Source organism: Vicugna pacos, chromosome 13, assembly GCF_048564905.1.
Source record: "Vicugna pacos chromosome 13, VicPac4, whole genome shotgun sequence".
Taxonomy (NCBI): domain Eukaryota; kingdom Metazoa; phylum Chordata; class Mammalia; order Artiodactyla; family Camelidae; genus Vicugna; species Vicugna pacos.
Window position 1 is genome coordinate 49,863,534 of NC_132999.1, and position 19,334 is coordinate 49,882,867.

A 19,334-nucleotide genomic window follows, 5' to 3' on the forward strand; every position below is an offset into this window, starting at 1 on the left:
CCCCTCGGCTGAATTGACACTCCTTGGATTTGTTTGGTCCTTGGAGGGGTAATCAATTTTTGTTTCCTGTAATATCAATCATCACCTTCTTTAATGCAGTGATAGGATCAAAGCTGTGTTAGGTAATTTAACCCTTTCACACTAAAAACTAAAAGTTTTCATTATCATTGCATGTGAATCCAATGTGCAGGTTTTGCTTGCTGATTTAAGAATAAAATAAAAATAAAAGGGTTGAGAAGCAAAAACTCTGCATTTTTTTTTTTTTGCTTCAAGAGGAAACTATAAGAATACATAAAAGGCAAAATTGGCTACTTGAAATCCAAGAATGGTTTTAATGTATTGGCCAAGAAAAATAAACTGCAAAGTTCTGTGAGGTCTTCTAAAAATTTACAAGAAAAACTGATGGGCAGTTCTAATCAGACTTGGATGTTACTTCCCCCCCTTTTTAAAAACGACAACATATACAGTCCCACAAAATACAATATAAACTTTTTTTTATCTTGACTGCCAGAGACGTTCCTTTGTGATGCCTTCTGATAACCAAATGGTTGGACAAAACACACTGCTGGCGTTCATTTCTTCAGAGGCTGGTAAACAGAGGCATTGGGATCGAGTCCAGAGGGGCTGGTCTCCACAAATTTGGAAGAGTAGTGGGGGGAAACGGGACTCAGGGGGCTGGTGGCAGCACTGTATGTTATGCTGGGCATGACGGCCATGACTTCGGCTATCTTCTGTTTTAGGTCCTTGATTTCCTGGTCTTTCTGAAGAATTTGTCCTGGAAGACCAAAGACCCACCATTAGTGAGAAAAGAGGGCTCACCCAACACAATACCCTCATGGGCCAATCAAACCCAAATGGATTCAACTCCAGCTCTGATGGTTTGTAAGGGCAGGCAGTTTTTTCCTGTGATGGGCCAAGCCACAGACTGTCTTTGTTGTGTGTGTGTTTTTTAAAAACCATGGAAAAAACTATTCTTAGGCCATGAGTGGTACAAGAACAGGTGGCAGGCTAGATCTGGCCTGTGGGCCATGGTTTACTGGTAAAAAGGGATTCTGTTCATGCCGGTGTGACAAGGCGAAGAGCTCAATTTCCAGAAGCCATGTTTGGAGCTTGGCAGTCACCAAGGGCAGCCTAAGAGGGTACTCCTTTTGAACTATGGCTCTTCCTCTTGAGCTGGAATATTTTTCTGGGAGGATGGGCTACCTCTGAGTGTCAGACCAGCCAGCTCCTGCCTGCCTCGGGGCCACTCCCCTTTCTGTGCTTCTCTGGCTCTCTATGTGTTGTTCACTCTTCAGGCTTCTACTTCCTCACGAAGCTTCCACTGCTTCTTCCACCTAAATTAAGACCGTACCGCCAGCCCCCAACTCCTACTAGATTCTCAACACACCCTCAACTTTCTTTTCTGTCACTTTATTCTTTGTAATAATGATAATAATTACAATAGCTAATACAAGTGTGCCAGACGCTGTTCAAAGTGCTTATGTAGATGAACTCATTTACTTGTCACAACAACCCTATAAGGTTATCACCATCCATTTTATAGATGAGGAAACCAACATACAATGAGGCTGAGTGACAGAGCCAGAATTCAAACTCTGCAGTCTGGCTCCAGAGTCTGCACTCCTACCAACCACATTCTTCTGTCTCTTGCGATTACTCATTTGGGTGATGATTTGTGCCCATCATCTCTCCACTGGCTCATGAGCTCTGTGAGGGCAGAGACTGTCTTCCTTTTTTTCTTTGCTATATCCCTAGTGCCCAGCCCAGAAGAAAGCTGAGGCCCTGCAAATTTTGTATCTTGCCCGAAGTCATTCAGTTATTAAGAGGTAGAGCAGACTTAGACCCAGGACCACTCTTTCCGAAGCCCAGGCAATTTCCACCACGCTTTGACACTCCCTGGTCTACTAGGGGTTCTCACTTAGGAGGAGCCCTTCAGAAATTCAAATGCTGAAAAAAGAAAGAGTCTGCATTTGAGTTGCACTCATTCTGAGTCCAACAGAAGATGGTAATATATTTGAAATATAAGAGAGCATGGTGGTGTATTTTAAAAAATGATATAGTAGAAATGAAAGCCATTTTGGAACTAGGATGAATCAAATGATATAGAAAGTAGGAAGGAGAAAAGCAACATGAGGTTTGATTTAAGTTATTAGAGTATTCCGAGCACAAGCATGACAGTGGAGGGAAGCAGTGGGGAAGGTGGCAGCAAAGGGCAGTAGAAAGGAACTGCTCCCTCTGACTTCCTTCACTCCCCTCAGCTTCAAGTAAGCATCAAATATCCTCCGACCCTTTGAACAAAATAAGCCTCAGATGAATAAAATACCTAACAGCATCTGGTATATGAGCCACTGTATCTTTTTTTCATGTAGATTTAAGTTTGATTTCTTTAATCATAACATGCAAACATTCCCAGAGCTTTGGAAAAGACAGTTCTCTTTGCTTCTTTGTTGCTTTACAAGAATTTCTGGGCCAACAATGCAATATATATGATCTGTGCTGTGAAGCCAAGCTCCCCTTGGCTACTCTGAGACTAGGTGCTGCTTCACTCCTTCACTCCAGGAGGCAATCTCTTCCAAGTCTGCAAATCCAAGTAAATGGGATAAGGCAGAGAGAGGGTGGCCACTTCTCAGGGAGCTGAGCCAGGCAGGCAAAAAAACAGTATATGGTTAGATGTCTGGCTTTAAAGCAGGATTCCCAAGAACCCTGCTTTTTAAAGCCTTTCCTTGGGTCCACAGATTAATAATCCAGATTCTCAAACCCCTTCTCCTCTTGTTCTACCACCACCATCCCAGGCCACTCCTGTGGCTTCACTAACTTCTTACAACTTCTATATCCCATCCCCACCCCAAGGGTTTTGGCCCTCTCTGGGGTTTAGGCCCCAAATTCCCACTGACTGATGAAGATCTTCCAGCCCGGTGTTCAGGAAGCAACTCCGAATCAAAACATCCCGAACCAAACTCATTCTCTCTTTTCATTCCTTAAACCTGTTCTGCTCTACTTCCGTGGTTTCAGCAACCCTGCCAGAACACGTCACCCTCTTCCTCCAGAAAATCTAGGGGACACACCCTGTAAGACAGTCCTCCTAATCTCCTACTCTCTTCTTCCACGTCCCCCAGCTTAAGGCCACCGGACTGCTGACCTGGACACTCTTAGCACTCTTTTCTTTCCTTTGCTTACACTATTCCCTCAAGTAACAATGTTTTTCCCTGCCATTCTCTGCTCTCAAAAAATTCATCCTTCCAAGTCCACTCAATGGCCTCTCCCTCATGAAGCCACCCTGATCTCTCCTCCAGCCTTTCAAGCCGTCTGCCTCCATCCAACGGCAGCAGGCCTTGCTGTGTGGCTTTCCTCAGTGTGGCAGTTCTCACTGGGCCCACAGGGTCCACACCATCCTCATGATAACACAGTATCTGCTTTCTTCACGCTCATTTGCCCATGAGTGTAAGTGAAATCTTGCAGAGGCAACATGGCAAGTGAAATTACAAGCTAAATGTAGAAATAGAGAAGAGAACTGAACTTTATTAAGCCAAAAACTAAGGAGATTTGCTACATGTAAAACAATACCACTTTTCTCACTAAAGCTTTTTTTGTTTGTTTTGAGGAATATAGTTTTCATAGAAATGTTACTAATGCTAACAACTAATATGTTCATTATGTTATTTTTAAATGAATTAATAAATGTTTTAGGTTTTAATTTCTAACAGGTAAATACTGGTTGATATAATCCACTTGAAAAACACCTCCTTGGGGTACTCAAAAATTTTAAGAGTGTAAAGGGGTCCCTAAGAGCAAAATGTTTGAGCACCACTACCTTAGTGGATCCCCAGCTAAATTATGTCTTGTACATCTTTGTCTCCCCTTTACCTTCTAGGACAATGCTTTATGCAGAGTAAATGTGAATGCTCTGTAAGTACCTGTTGAAATATTCTTTTCCTTCTACTAAGTCAACAGTCTGAAAATTTTTTTCAGTAATCTACTGGAGGCTTATCGATTTTTTGAACAAAAGCCAAATTTCTTTTCATCAGGTCATGTCAGGCCTCTGTTCAGAAGCCTTCCAAAGCTTCCCATGTCACTCAGAGTAAAGCCCAAAGTTCTTTCCATGGGTGGCAAAGCTGGCAGAAATGGCTCCCACTACTTCTGACTCTGACAACTCTCCCCATCACTCAGGCTGCAGCCCCACTGGCCACCATGCCTGCTCCCTCTGACTGAAGTGACTTACTGTGGCTCATTCACTCTCTTCCTCTCAGTCTCTGGTCAAATGCTACCTGTTCAAAGAATCTCCCACCTCCACCATGTCAAGTCAGCAGCCCTACGCGCATGCGGACACGCACACGCATGCACACACCCTGCCTCGCCACTGTTTTATTTTCTTCACTGCACGCATCACGTATTATATTTGCCTGTTGCTGTCTGTTCCTTCAGGGATTCTCACAGTGCCTGGCACATGGCAGGTCTCAGTAAATATCTGCTGAGTCAACAGCCTGCTCTTCAGACTCTTCTCCCATCAAGCCCTCCTCTGCAACCTTCGCTCCAGCCAAGCAGAGCCAGCTGTGGCTCTGAACACATCAGGCCCTCCTGGCCTCGCCCAAGCTGTTTCTTCTGTTTAGATACCGCTCTACTCCTAACCTCTACCATGCCACTTCCTCCCTGGGCTAACCCCTTCTCATCAATCAAGACCCAGCTCAGACATCAGCTCCTGTGAGAAATGGCCTTTCCTAATTCTCCAGACTGGCTTAGTCCCTGCCTCTCTGTTTCCATAGACCCTGTAGTACATCCTGCTACAGCAGCACCTTTCGGTGACTCTGAAGTTCTCTATTTCTTCAACAACACCCTGAGCTCCCTGAGTATAGAATCTCATACTCTTCTCTGTGTGCCCTGCACTGGACATTTCTCATCTCAAAATATGTCACAGAATGAATTAATGTGATGATTCCTAGATGTCCATGAAGGGCACTTATCAAACCACTTGAAGAGGAAACTGAAATGCCTTTGGTTCAAGCCCTAAGGGTCTCTACTCCCCATGTCCTGGGGCTTCCTCAGCCACGCCCCCTGATCTGGGGCCTGCTGCTCTCCTACCTTGGGCAATCTCCAGCTGCCGCTTTGCGTCCCCCAGTGCGGAGAACAGGTCCAGCTTGATTCTTGTCTCTGCACTCAGGCTGTTTTCCAGGTGCTGTGTTTTATCTTGCATTGCTGAGAGGGCTGACATTAACACCTCAGTGTCCTTCTCATTTTCCTTATATTTCCGAAGCTCCTATCAATATCATCAAAGCAGCAATGTTACAAGATAGTTTTGATCGATGTCTACAAATTAGCCTGAAATCACAAATAAAATCCCACTATTACTGATCTGGCCCTTAGAACACAGACTCCTGATGTTTCATGGGTTCAGACCTCACCACTTACAGGGAGTGCAAGATGTATTTATACAGTGATGTGCACATACGAAAAACACTGACTGTGCTGGGCTGTTTCTAGGTAACAGTGGACTCTGTCTCTAAATAAAATATTCTCTTACTATCCTAATTCAGAACCACAAAGAACTTTTCCTTGCTGCCAGTTGCAAATGTTGCCATAATGCTGCAGTCAAATTTACCAAAACTTGGCTCTCAATCTGCACTAAAAATTATAAAAATGTTAATTATTTTGACAGGGCATACAGCAAAATAAGCCCACTTAAAACATCAGGTAATGTAGCCAATAAATGTCATATATATACACACACACACACACACACATATATACACATACACACACACATACATACACTGATTTTTTTCATTTTAACAGAGAAATCTAAACTTATTATAGTGAATTAAAAAATACATAAAAGCTCAAATAAAAATCACCCAAAACCCCAACACTGAAAATTTTATATTTTAGTCGTTTTTAAGCATATGTGTATCTTTTAGCATAACTGAAATCACACTATACGTACAATTTTTAAAAAGCTTATATAAATAATCTCAGCTGTTCTTTGAAAATGCAATTTTTATTGGTTGTATAATATTCCTACGTGTATATGTTCCATAAGTTATTAAACAAATCTCCCATTGTTAAGACTATTTCCAATTTTTTTTGCATTTATATACTACTAAGATCAACATCTTTGTATATCAATCATTGGTGAGATTTTATTTTTAAATATTTAACTTATTTATTATTGTATTGTTTAATCAGTTTATTTTGGCAGAGGGGGGTAGGTAATTAGGTTTATTTATATTTCGAGGAGGTACTGGGGATTGAACCCAGGACCTTCTGCATGCTAAGCATGCGTTCTACCACTTGAGCTATACCCTCCCCACTGGTGAGATTTTAAAATACTGATCTTAGGCTGGAGTCATAAAAAGGGAAATAGTTTTAAAAAGTACATAACCTTTTCCAGAAAGTTACACTTCCACCAGCAACATATGAGGCCTATTTTACTGCATCTTCACCCAGGTTAATATTACCATTTAAACATTCTTTTCTAATTTCACAGGCGATAAATGCTACCTAACCTGAAAAAGTGTAATCAATCTACAGTAAGTCAAACTGTGATATAAAACATGTCAAAGACCATCAACTTTTCCGGCACGTATTAGAATCTGGTTAAATTAAATATGACTTGAATGAGCTGGACAAGATGAGAGGTTCCTTTGTGTCTTACAGAGATTTTCAGATGGACTTGGGTTTGCCCTGTATTAACAGGCACCATCTCCATACTGCACCACAGAGCACAAGTCTAACATGGAAGAGGAATTCAAGTGTGATGAAGTCTTTTGTTTCCCTTCACCTGAACTTTCAGTTCCAGTTCTCTGATCTGGTCTTCTTTCACCTTCATGTCCATTGTGAGCTTCTTGCTCTCTGCTTCTAATTCTCTGATCCGATTCCGTAAGGTTTCGGTGCACTCTCCTCTTTTGAAAAAGAAGAGAAGGGAAAAAAGGTACTTAAAAGACTAAAGGTTTGCTTATACTGCAGGATTGGTATTTTGCTTATACTTTCTTATACTCCAGTCAGTCAGATTCTAGCTTTTGACTCAGTCTGCTCATTCTCTCTGTTCTTTGATAATTACCCACACTATCATCTTTACTGGGGTAGGGTATATTATCCTATTTTCCAGGTAAGAAAACTGAAGCTACTTAGATATAACACTAGTCCAAGGTCACCTGGCTTGGAGGTCACCGTACTCAGGTAAGAAATGAGGATTTTTTTAGCTTGCCAATCCAGCAAGCTTCCTACCAGGCCATGTGATGAGACAATGCACACAACCTGAGCAAGACAGAACCAGATGCCTGCTGTCTCCAGCAGGGGGCGGTGAGCTAAAAACATTTTCACTTCTGAGGGGCTATGCATTGGGATCATCACCTTTCTTTAGTCATGAAGTTGTGACAAGCCTGGAGTAAACAGAAAAAGAAAGGAGCAACATTAGGCTACTTCTCAGGGCTATGATAAGGACAAACTAAAAATGATGATGGTAATGGCCAGTCCAAAACTGATTAACTGTTCAGGTTTCAGAAACAGCCTGGTGGAGAAAGTAGGTGTCCTTGGCCTACCGAAAAGGAGAGACTTAACGCCTTGAGATTCACCTAAGAATAAAAACAGCCTCTACATAAATGATGGCAAACAAGGACCATCCAAGGATAAGATCACAGCAAATAAGCTTAAATGAACACACAAGAGATTTGGTGCAGAGGCTAAAACCAATTTACTGATTCTCAGGCATAAGAGACGTTAAACACTATAGTTAAGGAACTATCATATCCTCCTCAGGGGTTTTTTTTTTAAAAAGAGTAACTGCTGGATGAATTAAGGAGAGCATAAGCCACAACAGATGACTATTCAGAGGAATCTCCTACAAACGTTAAGTGCCTCAGAAATGCTTACAAGTCTTTAAATGAATGAGCAAACAAAACTCCCACATCCTAGGCAGGCTTAGTAACGGGTCTTGTGACTCTGTATGGATGCTAACGGGCCAGCTCAGTCATCTGCAGTATAGAGTCTGCTGGGGGAAGGCATGCTCACACAGGAGGAAGAGTTCTTTATCCCGCTGATATTTACCAAAAGATGAAATGATGGCTCACCAATTACTCTGCAAATGCCAGAACTCAAAAGAAGGCTATTAACACACCAAATACAAAAAAGCAAAAAGTAGAATTCTATCACAGGTCAAAATTAGGATACTTAAAGTAAAATAAAAATTCACCCTCACTCCACATCTATAAACCCATAACTGACCCCAACCATGCTGATGAACTTCACCAGTCAAAAAAAAAACAAAGAAAAAAGATACAGTGATAAAGTGAAGCAGAAGCCAAAAAGAAAAAGAAAAAGAGGCTCTTAACTTTTCTCCATTTTTTGCCAGCTCATTTGACAGTTTGCTGATATCTGACAAAGACATGAGCAGTCAGTACAGAGTGCCTGGGGAACCAAGATTTTACCTCCCTTCCATTTTAAGATTAAAAACTCCAGAAACATACACCTAAGAGTAGAGAGTAAGGCTAGTTCTATAAAAGGAACAAAATTCCAGATTGGTTCTAAGTGTTTAGTAATTATCAATCTGACAGAAAGTGGCTGGAAACTTTTTGAGCAGCATTTTGTCTCCCATGTATGGGAGGCATGGTGATTCCCTCATCCCACTTTACAGAGGAGGCCACTGAGGGATGAAGTTGTCATAAGAGAACTGAAGTGTGCACAGATGGAGCTGAAACCAGCTAATAAAACAATACTTAGAGCAATTCATCCATGCATGATTGTGTATTTCCAGTCCTGTCCAAGGTATCAGATTTCCACATCTGTTTCAGCCCAAGGAAAGCCAACCTTGGATTAAGCACTCTGGGGACACAGACATACCTAGACGCGGCAGCAAATGCAACAGCCCGAGCAGCAGTGGCTTCTTCTAGCTTCTTCCTTTTTTTCTCCTCCATTAACTGCTTTTCTACAAAACTTCGGGCTTCCTGCTCAGCTTTTAGCTTTTTCTCCAACTGGCTGATATTCTGCTTGTCTTTTTGCTTCATCTGAACAGCATTATGTAACCTATATGGAAATGATTGTCAGTGGTACAAAGTTTTACAATTAGAAACGTCCACTATAAACCCTGAAGAAACATGATTCCTCTTTATCATTTTAAGACCAAAGTAAACAGGAGATTTGAATAGCAAATCATAAATGTCAACTCCCATTGCCCAGGGAAAATACACTGTCATTATTATTTAACAATTCCTAAACACCAATAAACAAGCTGCCTTACAAGATACAGAATCAGACCTAGCCTCCGCTCTACTAATATAAGTGATCTACAGAAGGCAACCCAGAAAACAGGATAAAACAAATTTCTATCAGAGGAAAAGATAACTGTTGGACGAATTCTAGTGCCCCAAAGTACCCTGAAAGAACTTTGGTCTGAGACTAAAGAACAGAGGGTGGGAGGGGAAGGTCTTTCTTTGCCTGAAAACAATATGCTGCAGCCTACTGCAAGCCTTTCCTTTCCAGCTGTGAGATGTTTTCTCAGCGTATCCCAAAATAGATCTCATAGTTAGAATCACAGGATGCTTAATTTCAGATAGAAATTTCAGCCACACTCCCTTCCCTTCCTACTACCACCCCTAGCTTTACATATCAATACATATCAATACAAGGTTTCTCTCAATATATCAATATAAGGTGAGTTTTTCTCAATGTAAGGTGAGACATTCTCTATGTAACAGTGTTAGAGGCATTACATGGTCAGAAGCAATGGAAAGGTTATCTGCCTGTAATGCACTAGCTTTTGTGCTACATTCCTCGAAAATGTTGAAGGACTACTCTTTCAAGGGAAAGCCCAGAAAGCTCAGAGCCTATAATAGTAATCACTACCCCAGACACACATTGCTTAGAGATTCAAAAAAAGACAGACCCACATTGAGTTAAGAAGTAATTCCAGAATGAATTAATGGGAAGCATAAAAGAATTCACACAGAAGAGCTGGCTTTATGCCTGCCTCTTCAAATAAAGTTCAGTGTCATTTTTTAGTTCCAGAAATCAAAGTAAATAGAGTCTAATCCTCTGGTAAGTTTCACTCAAAGGAATAAGAGAAATACTTCTGCCACAATTTGAGAAGCTATTAAATAAAAGAAGACAAAATAGAAATATTAATAAACTGTTTTGTTGCATGAAGTAAGTCTTGTTTGTTCGGGGGGCGGGGATTAGTTTTATTTATTTATTTTTTTAATTTATTTTTAATGGAGGTACTGGGAATTGAACCCAGGACCTCCTGCATGCTAAGCTCTACCACTGAGCTGTATATAGATTTTATAACATGCTGGATATATGGTCCTAAATTGAGTATTTTAAACATTTTATTAAAAAACCCTCTGCTAGACTGCTTTATCATCATGAATCTTGTGCTCCAGCCCCTGGAAACAAGAGAAATGGTGAGGCCGCTGGCTCACGGCCAAAGGCCCAAAAGGCACACGTACTTGTTCTGCAGCAGCTCGTTCTCCTGTCGGAGCTGGCCCATTTCTGAGCGGATCCCTCGCTCGGTGCTCGACAAGGAGCTGATCTGACTGCGCAGCTCCTGTTCCACTTGCCTGCTGGCCTGCAGGTCAGCCTTTAACTTTTTAATGTCTTGTTCCAGCCTAGGAGAAGGAGAAACACAGCATTTTTTATTATGGAGAGGGCACCCACGAGCCTCTGTGAGACCTTGGCTGAAGTCCCGGATCACTGGTCCCGGAGCACCCCTCTGGCAGCTCCTGACATCACCACAACTCCTGTCCACAATCGGCCTTTGATTTCAGTGCTGCTGCCTGGGTCCCCACCTCTTCCCAGAGGGTAGCTTTTGATTCCTCCCAAGTATTTGTGAACACTGACAGGTGAAGATGGTGCTTATGAATACCTGAGCTGCAGGAGGGGAAGGCAGAGGGAGTACGGTCGAAGGCTAAGGTCTCCTCCCCACTGGTGAATTTCCCATGCCCCTCGGCAAGGGAGCTATGTTAATAACAACCAGCCCAGGACCTACCTGCTTTGAGAGACTCTAATAGTTCAGAATGTACTGCCTGAGACTCCCTCCCATCACGGGCCTAGAAGAAAACTGTCTGAGACAACCTCCTGACATTGCTAGCATCCTTGCTAAATGATGCTCACACCTGCAGTGATTGTGACAGAAGAACTCAACAGACTCAACAACAATGAAAAAGGAACAAATTACATGATCTATGAATCACGAGAAAACACTATCTGTGAAATGAAGCCCATCTTTTCAATCCCTTACTCCTCCTCTTCCATTTATTTTCTTTAATACAGTAGTAGTTTCATTTTAAGTTACATGTACTGGGGAACTATTATATGCACATACAGGGCTGAAAAGGTTGACAAAAAGTATAAAATCAAGTCCCTTTCTTCATGAGAGGACTTTAGGATTTCACTGCGGCCAATAAATAGACACTTAAAATGACTCAACAATAACACAGGAAAGCCATTATTAAATACATACCAGCAGGAATAACTAATATTTAATGAGATCATATGTGCCAGGCACTGTTCTGTGGGCTTTAATGGAATGAACTCATTTAATCTGTACAACTATGAGCTGAGTGCAATTATTAGTCCCATTTTTACAGATGAAGAAATCTAGATTCAGGAAAGGTTCCAGCCCAAAGTCACACGGGCAGCCTACCTCCAGAGCCACTCTCTTCTCCAGCAGGCCAAACTGTGGCCCCCATCACCCACAGAAGGTATGGGGAGAAGTGCCACGTGAGTTGAGGAGAGAAGACAGGAACTGAGTTGGGCAGGATTTGGAGAAGTAGAGGAGAAGAGAAGGCATTCTAAACAAGGAGAAAACATGCTTGAAAGCTTAAAGGTAGGAACAGCCACAGATATTCGGGGGCAGAGCAATGAGTCTGGCCTCTGAGGAAGGCCTATACTCTGGGAATAGAGTGAGAGAGGACAGAAGGGGCCTTGCACTGAAAGTCAGGCCAAGGATGAATACCAGGTGAGACTCAGAAGACACCTTTTCCTACAAACTTACAGGTAGGCAAAAGTCAGTTCACACTGATGAGACTCTTGCATTTCACTAATCCAACATCCCAACAGAACCAAGATTTCTGAAGGGCAATGGTGATCTCTCCCTAGAACTGCCAGCTCCATGGACTGAGTCCTTACAGATATGTTTTATGAAGCACTAAATCCCCAGGGCCCACCACAGTGATCAACACTTACTGAATACATATATATGTTGTCTGGTCTTAGAAAAATCAAAGAGCAGCTTTATTTACCTGTCTATCTTTAGCCAACTGAAACAAAATCTCAAAACCAAAATGTCATGAAACATCGATGGTTATCTCCCAGGCACAGTAGCCAGTCCCCCTGTCCAGTGCCTAAGAGCACTGACTGGAGACCTTGTGTTCCAAAAGTGCTGCCGGTCTCCTGACACAGCTCACTCTCCAAGCAAGGGTCACAAATTGACATGATGCCACACTTTCCCTATTGCCAGAGTTTTTCCAGTTGAACATACTCCTGGAACTGCTCTAAACAATTACCTACTGGCACTGATACCATCCCCACACCATCCCTCATTCACCCGAAGTAACCCAACAGATACTTTCCAAAACAGGTTGATGCCATCAGGTTATCCCCGTTAAGAAGTCTGGCTGAAATACGTGTTAGGTAATTTATCTTTCTTGAGAAGTCAATTTCACAGTCTGAGGATTGTATTTTTAGTAGAAAGGATGAGTTTTAAGAAGAGAATAGAGACTTGGCATGGTTTAGAAATGGGGCTTAAGATCAGGATTCTAGACTCAGCTCTGGTGCCAACTCTGCCACTCTGGGCAAGGCACACAACCTTTCAAGACTCAGTTTCCCCATTTGAGGCAAATGATCTCTAAAGTTCCTCCCAGCTTGGTCTAGGATTTCGAGGCCTGACACACTTACCACCAGCTGCTGATCTGCTCCTTCAGATTAGCAACCTCAGCTGTATCGTATGCAGAGGCACAGGAATCAAGCTCCACACAACCAGCCACTGAGGCAAAGCGTGTGCCGTAGTTGGGAATGAAAGAAAAATTAAATCTGCAAAGGCTAGATGTCGATAATTTTGAAGTTACTACCTTTTTGCATTTTTTAATCTATAAAAGCCAAATTTTCCTACCATGAACTAAGAATAACAATATTCTGAATGAAACTTTAGAGTTGTTTTTGGGTAAAAACCCAGAGTTAGTGCAGTTATGAGAGCAAAACATGCGAAATATCTAGAGTGCAACTTCTGGAGGCCAAAGAACACTAAACAATATTGTTTTGTGTAGACTATGAAAATGTTGTCAAAGACATAAAGCAATACAACAGAAATAAAGTGACACAGTTACAACAGTATGTTCACTTTGTGAAAATTCCTAAGTTGTTGTATGCTTAAGATTTGTGCACTTTTGTGGATATGGTATACTTCAATAAAAAGCTTATTTTCAAAAATTAAATAACTTAATTTCACAAGGCATACAACTAAAATGCTTCAGGATTTTCCTAACTGCTGCCATTAATTCTGTAAAACCGTGAATTATTGTTTTCCAAGCAGTTGCAGCAAACCTGTGAGTTAACACCAGCATTCCCCAGTCTAAGAAACACTGATCTACGGGAAACTGCATAATGACATGTAAGACAACTTTACGTGCTAAAGGGTAAATTCTCAATAGTTTTTAAAATTTATGAGGGGAAATTTTTCATTGTCTCTGTACAGAAAGCATTAATTTAACGATGAATATTCACTATATTTTAAATCTTTACTGAGGTAGGTAGTAAAATGATTTACAATTCCTTACTGGATTCATGTTTTCACTGCAAAAATGATACCCAATCAATACAAAAAACTGCATACAACAGGAAAGTATAAAGAATGAAATGTAAATAACTCATAATCCCTTCATCCAGACAGAACCACTACTTGCATTTACCTCACTTCTTTTCTTTCTTAACACATTTAAACATTTTTAATACCACTGAGAATCACATATATTTTACATCTTAAGCACCTTTCCACATCATTAGAAATTTTTCACAATTTAATTGCATAATATTACGCTGTATGGATGTACTGTACAATCCTGTTTTCTAAGATATATTTCACTCTCTGCATATGCTCAATAGAAAAATGTATGCATGAGTTTTTAAAGAATTATATGAATTAGAAAACTGAACTGAATCAAGCCAGTCAAGTGCCAGGGGCATTTATTAGACAGATAACTGCTACTTGTCTTTATGGTATACTTAACTCTCTGGGGCTGAAGGTCAGTACTTACTAGGTAAAATGCAAATGTATAATTTATTGGTGTGAAGCACCAAGAAGTACTGATTAAATTGTGTTAAGAAGTTAATGAAAAATCTTCAAGTGTATTCTGGGGTTTAATAAAATGTCAACAGCTGCAACCTAAATTAGAAGCAAGTGGTCAAGAAGAAAATGAGGCAGAAGTAATAGTTTATAACCCTTAAAACTAATTTCAGTAAATAGGAATCAAAAGAAAGGAAGAAAAATTCATCCGCGAGCTCAAACCCATTTATCAGAGCTAAATCCTACTCTCCTCCTTACACAATAGGAGATTAAGGGAGAAAAGAGAACTTTCCTCCAGCAGAGCTAACAAACTCATCCAAAAAAGAGAAATAATGGGTCAGACAGATCTTAACCAAACTTTGGTAAGGTTTAGACAGCAAATAAATGCATCCCTCCTTGCCCAACCCCCGTGGCCCTAGTCTTCCCCCTGACAAAGGCTGCCCAAGAATGCTTCTACTTGGGATACAGACAGGGCCCACAGCAAAGCTGGAGTCTACGCATCCAGTAAATATGTCTGTTTATGCCAAATAAGACAAGCCAGGGTTCTAATCAACTCAAAATGTTACCTATTAGGTCCAGGCACCTTTCCAAGCCACTTTGTTGATAAATTTAAACTCGACTTACAAACTTGTGAAGCTACTTCTGAACTCCAGCAGACTACCTAACTCATGAGCAAGAGGGGGCCCCTGAGAGCAGCACTTCCTCAGGGCTCCAATCCATGGCCAGGCTGACTTCAGAGCAATGCTGCCAAGATAAGGAACCTTCTTACCCACTCCAAACCTCCACTCCATCTCATCTTCTCCCTCATTCCACCCAACTAAGGTAAGATATAATGTAAATGGCTAATAATTAACTATTTAATTTTAAGAGAGAAGATTTACATTTTAAAAGGGGATAATTTTCTGGCTGACCAAAAGAATGAAGCTCAAACATGAGTCTTTCAGGTAAGCTAAATAGGAGACGTATCTTTGAGTATCTCAAAGCATACCTGGTAGTAAAACAAAGTATAGTATTCAGGTGTCAGCTTTCAGTTGAAAAGGGTATTGTTTCTGAGTATCTGAAAAGGTAGGGAGATACTGACGTCTAAATGTTTGTAATCCTTATCCATTGTGAATTGCCTGAATTACAGCCATAGTGCTAAGACTGTTTAAAAGTTTAAAAAAGTTCAAAAGCCTCCAATGTGTACAGCCAATACCTTCATGTTTTTATAAAGCCTAAAGCTTTATGAGGCCTGACTGAGAACACAGAAGAACTTTAAGGCTCTGAGGCGGTAAATTTCCCCAGGAAACATGTCCTGCAAAAAAGAGGGAGACCTGTTCTCAGCCAGGACTTCACCTAGGGATGACTAGGTTCCCCAAATACTCTATGAGTCACACTCCATACCCACTCCAGAAAGTGACCTAAGTGTATATTTCTATAGGTTGCCAGCTTGACCCCATGAAGCCATCAGGAAGACAGGGGGCCTCAGCTCTGCTGTTATCTCTGAACTCTGAAAAGCTAGTGACAGATATGCTGTAGGCCTTGCCAGACAACACAGAACTTACAATGCTGCTTGCTCCATAAGAAAAGGGGCTTCAGAAAGTCATCTCTGAATCATACAGCCAAGTGATTGAAAGATGAGTTTTTCTCACAAACCCATCATACCAGCCAGAACAACCCACTCCTTGTCTCCAGATGTCTCTGCCTTTAATTATACCACCCTTCTGAAGGAATAGCCTCCAATTTTCAAATCTCACTCATTCGAGGCCCTGTTAAAAAATAAAAATAAAAAATAAACTAAACAAACTCTCCAGCATGAGGTGCTGATTTCTAAGGGCCCAAAGTTCTCGCTCTTTCTAAAAACTGAAAGCCCTTACTATTGGTGCTTCTCATTCAGCACTAAACCTGTGCTGTTTTTTAATTTGTTTTGGTTTTTAATCTTTTCTTGTCTATGTAGCTTATTTCTAAAAAGCATGTAAGTTCTTTGAAGCCAGGGGTTGACAGTGCCCTAAAATTAAAAGCTGGAAGTGTGTTTCTTCCAATCCTTCCAGGACCATGACTCTAACCCTCACTCTGTGTCCTTCTTCTCAGTGCTGAGAATACAATGGGGTCAATGTTATGATACATGTGGCTCGGGAAACAACCTATCTACAGCAGGCTGTCAGAGTTTTAGTTTAAATAGTGGCTGAAGGAGACAGGGGTAAATGGGCATTTGCTTATCAAGAAGGCAGGTGCACATGAAAAGAATGAATGAAGAGCAACTGCTTCATCTCGGTAAGTACCTAATTCCATTAGGAAATCCCCTGGTATACATTAATCACACAAGACAAGACTTGTTTAGGGACCACACAGCTGTCTATGCAGAAAGCTGAGCTCATAAATCAAAGCTCTGTTCCCAGAAGAAATACTGTTTACCCTCTCCACCAACTCCTTCCCCTCCCCTCTTTCCAGGTCATTCACACTGACAGGATGGGGAGCATGGGTCATTCACATGAAAACATGAATGTATCTCACCTTAAATGAGGCCTATCCTGACTTGAAGCTGCCCCAGTATATTCTATAAACCACAGCTCTGGAAAGAGCGAAATGAAGCTGCCTCAGGTCTCACTGTGGTTACTACAATTGCTTCCCAGGCACAAGTATACAAAAATAAACAACAGCCTGATGACCTGATTGCTGGTGAAACCATTACAAAGTTTCTTATGTCTCTGCTCCCTAATCTGTCAAACACATTCATTTTCATTAAGGAACATAAAGAGACAGAAAAGGAAATCTAGAAGATTTCACACAACTGGTCATTTAGGGATATAGGAAACTGACTTCTTGAAGCCCTTCAAGAATAAGGCTGAGTGCCACAAACTAGTATTTTTAATAAGGTCCTTAAAAGATGTAGTCAGATATGAGGGTTTCTATCAAAAGTCTTTAAAAATATTCATCCCACTCCCAGTCTACAGATACAAAGATTTGTGTAAAAGTGTGTTTGTTGCAGCATTATTTATAATAAAAAAAAATCGGAAACACTTGAATATTCAACAGAAGATTGGCTAAATAAATTGTATATTCCTATGTCTGACTGACATGCAACCATTAAAAAACAATCAAGGAAGATTATTCAATGACATGGGAGAATGCTCATGATACAGTCAGTGAAAAAGACAATTACTAAAGAATATACATAGTGAAAAGAATATGTATATATGCAAGAGAAAAGAGACTGAGAAGATATACATTAAGATAGCGCTATCTCAATGTGACAATGAATATATATATGTTCATATATAACTGAAAAAATTGTGCTCCACACTGGAATTTAAGACACAACATTGTAAAATGATTATAAATCAATAAAAAATGTTTAAAAAAGTGCTATCTCTTCTTTATTTTCAAAGCTGGAAGTAATTAACATCTATAACTTATTTTTAACACTTTAATTACAATTTTTTTGATTGGGAAAAAGTTATTTTAAAAGCAGAAGCTGTTAATTTGCTTTCCATGGCTTTTCAACGTTCATTGTTACTCTTAGACTTGCCCATGTAACAGGCCAGTTTCAGAATAAATCTGAAAGCCTTAGGGAAAACCCAACCCTTTTACTTTATAAACTTTTTAGGTCACTCCAAAAAAGGGGAACTTAACTTTCTGAAGTAGAAAATGCCTCAGTTCCTAACTGAACATCAACTACTTCCCATTCATCAGTTCCTATCAAAGCAACAGTCTGTCAAAATCTAGATTCTAGAGCTGCAGTTTATCGCCCTGTCCTGGTTCCCTTTGGAAAGAGGAGAGCAGGCATTGCTCTGATACCAGGTTTTGTGGTATACCCACGTTACAGGAGATGTGCTAGAAGGTCCACATTCTAAACCAGCTGGCCTGTGAAGTCTGAATAACCAGTGTCCATGTCCTCAGTTTTGGTGTATTTTATGCTCTAAGAACACAGTAGAAAAACATCTTGGTGTAGAAGAAGTTACCTTAGGAGGCCTCTGCATCGTATGGCTTAAGGAACACCAGAGACCCAAACCACCTTTCTTATCACAAGGCTGTCCTCTCTCCTTCTAAGTGATCTGAAAACCTCATGGTCAGATGTGAGGGTGCAAGAAAAAAAGGAGTGGTCTTTGACTCTGGAAGGGCACTGTCAACAGATGCATGTTTTCCAGGAGCTTAAGGAACTGAAGGAGAGGAGAAGGCAAAAAGGTTCCATTAATATATGGCAGATTAGTTCATGGGATTTACCAGCTAGTCCTTAAGTAAAAGTTCTTCGTACAGGAGCCCAGTTTTGATCGGTGGGGCCAGTGGAGGATGGAACAAAATACAAGAATAACAGGAACGGTCAGATGCAGAGGTTATAAACTGGTGAGACAATCTGGCTCATAAACATGTTTTGTTTGACCCTCCCCTACACGATGTAAAAAAAAAATGTTAACTGGGAGATTTCACATAAAGATATCTATTTTTGGCATCTCTTCTAAATATCAGAAGATTTAGCCACACTGGGCCTGCAACTTCCCACAACAACTGTTTGGAAAGGTATATGCTTCCAAAACCCAAGGTACCAGATGCAGTACTGAATATGAGTGATGCCAGTCCTGGCCTCTCCACTGATGCCTGTGCCTGCCTCGCTCCTGTAGGGATCTGAGTCTGAAACGCCCTTTCTAGAGCCAGGGGGAGAAGAAGAGCAATGGGGTCCTTTCCAGTTCTGTGTTTCTGCTTCAAATCTGTTCCAACACTCTACCAAGAAAGGTGAATCTACCTTATGAGAGGGAAAAGTTGTCATTCTTCCCATAAAAAAAAAACAAAACTTGTTTTAATCCTGAGAGTCCCAGCTGGCTAGAAAAAAAGTCTAAGAGATCCCCGAGAGATTTACACAGACAGAAGTATGCCCACACTGGCTGTCAAAGTATTCAAATACCCAGTTTCTAAATGATAGCGTGAGTAACATTTAAAGAATACAGTTCCTTTTCCTTGGAGTACCTCCCCTTCAGGGAATCCACCCCTGATCCCCTTAGCTGGAAATCTCAATTCATTATGTGCCAGCAGGGGTACTGACTCAGAATTTAACACAAAGTCGTAGTAGTTCCTTCTGAATTCTAGGGAAGAA

The 19,334-nt window shown here is 40.9% G+C and overlaps 1 protein-coding gene across 1 annotated transcript in view; it reads right to left on the minus strand.

Annotated features, from left to right (window-relative positions):
- Positions 1–309: 309 nt before the first annotated feature.
- Positions 310–19,334, minus strand: part of MACO1 (macoilin 1) — a 50,928-nt gene continuing 31,903 nt past the window's right edge. The window contains exons 7-11 of the mRNA XM_072975089.1: positions 10,434–10,592; positions 8,830–9,012; positions 6,773–6,893; positions 5,077–5,251; positions 310–775 (exon numbers count right to left, since the gene is read on the minus strand). Coding sequence (XP_072831190.1) covers positions 573–775; positions 5,077–5,251; positions 6,773–6,893; positions 8,830–9,012; positions 10,434–10,592 — 841 coding nt within the window. The 3' untranslated portion in view covers positions 310–572. The remainder of the gene's footprint in view (positions 776–5,076; positions 5,252–6,772; positions 6,894–8,829; positions 9,013–10,433; positions 10,593–19,334) is intronic.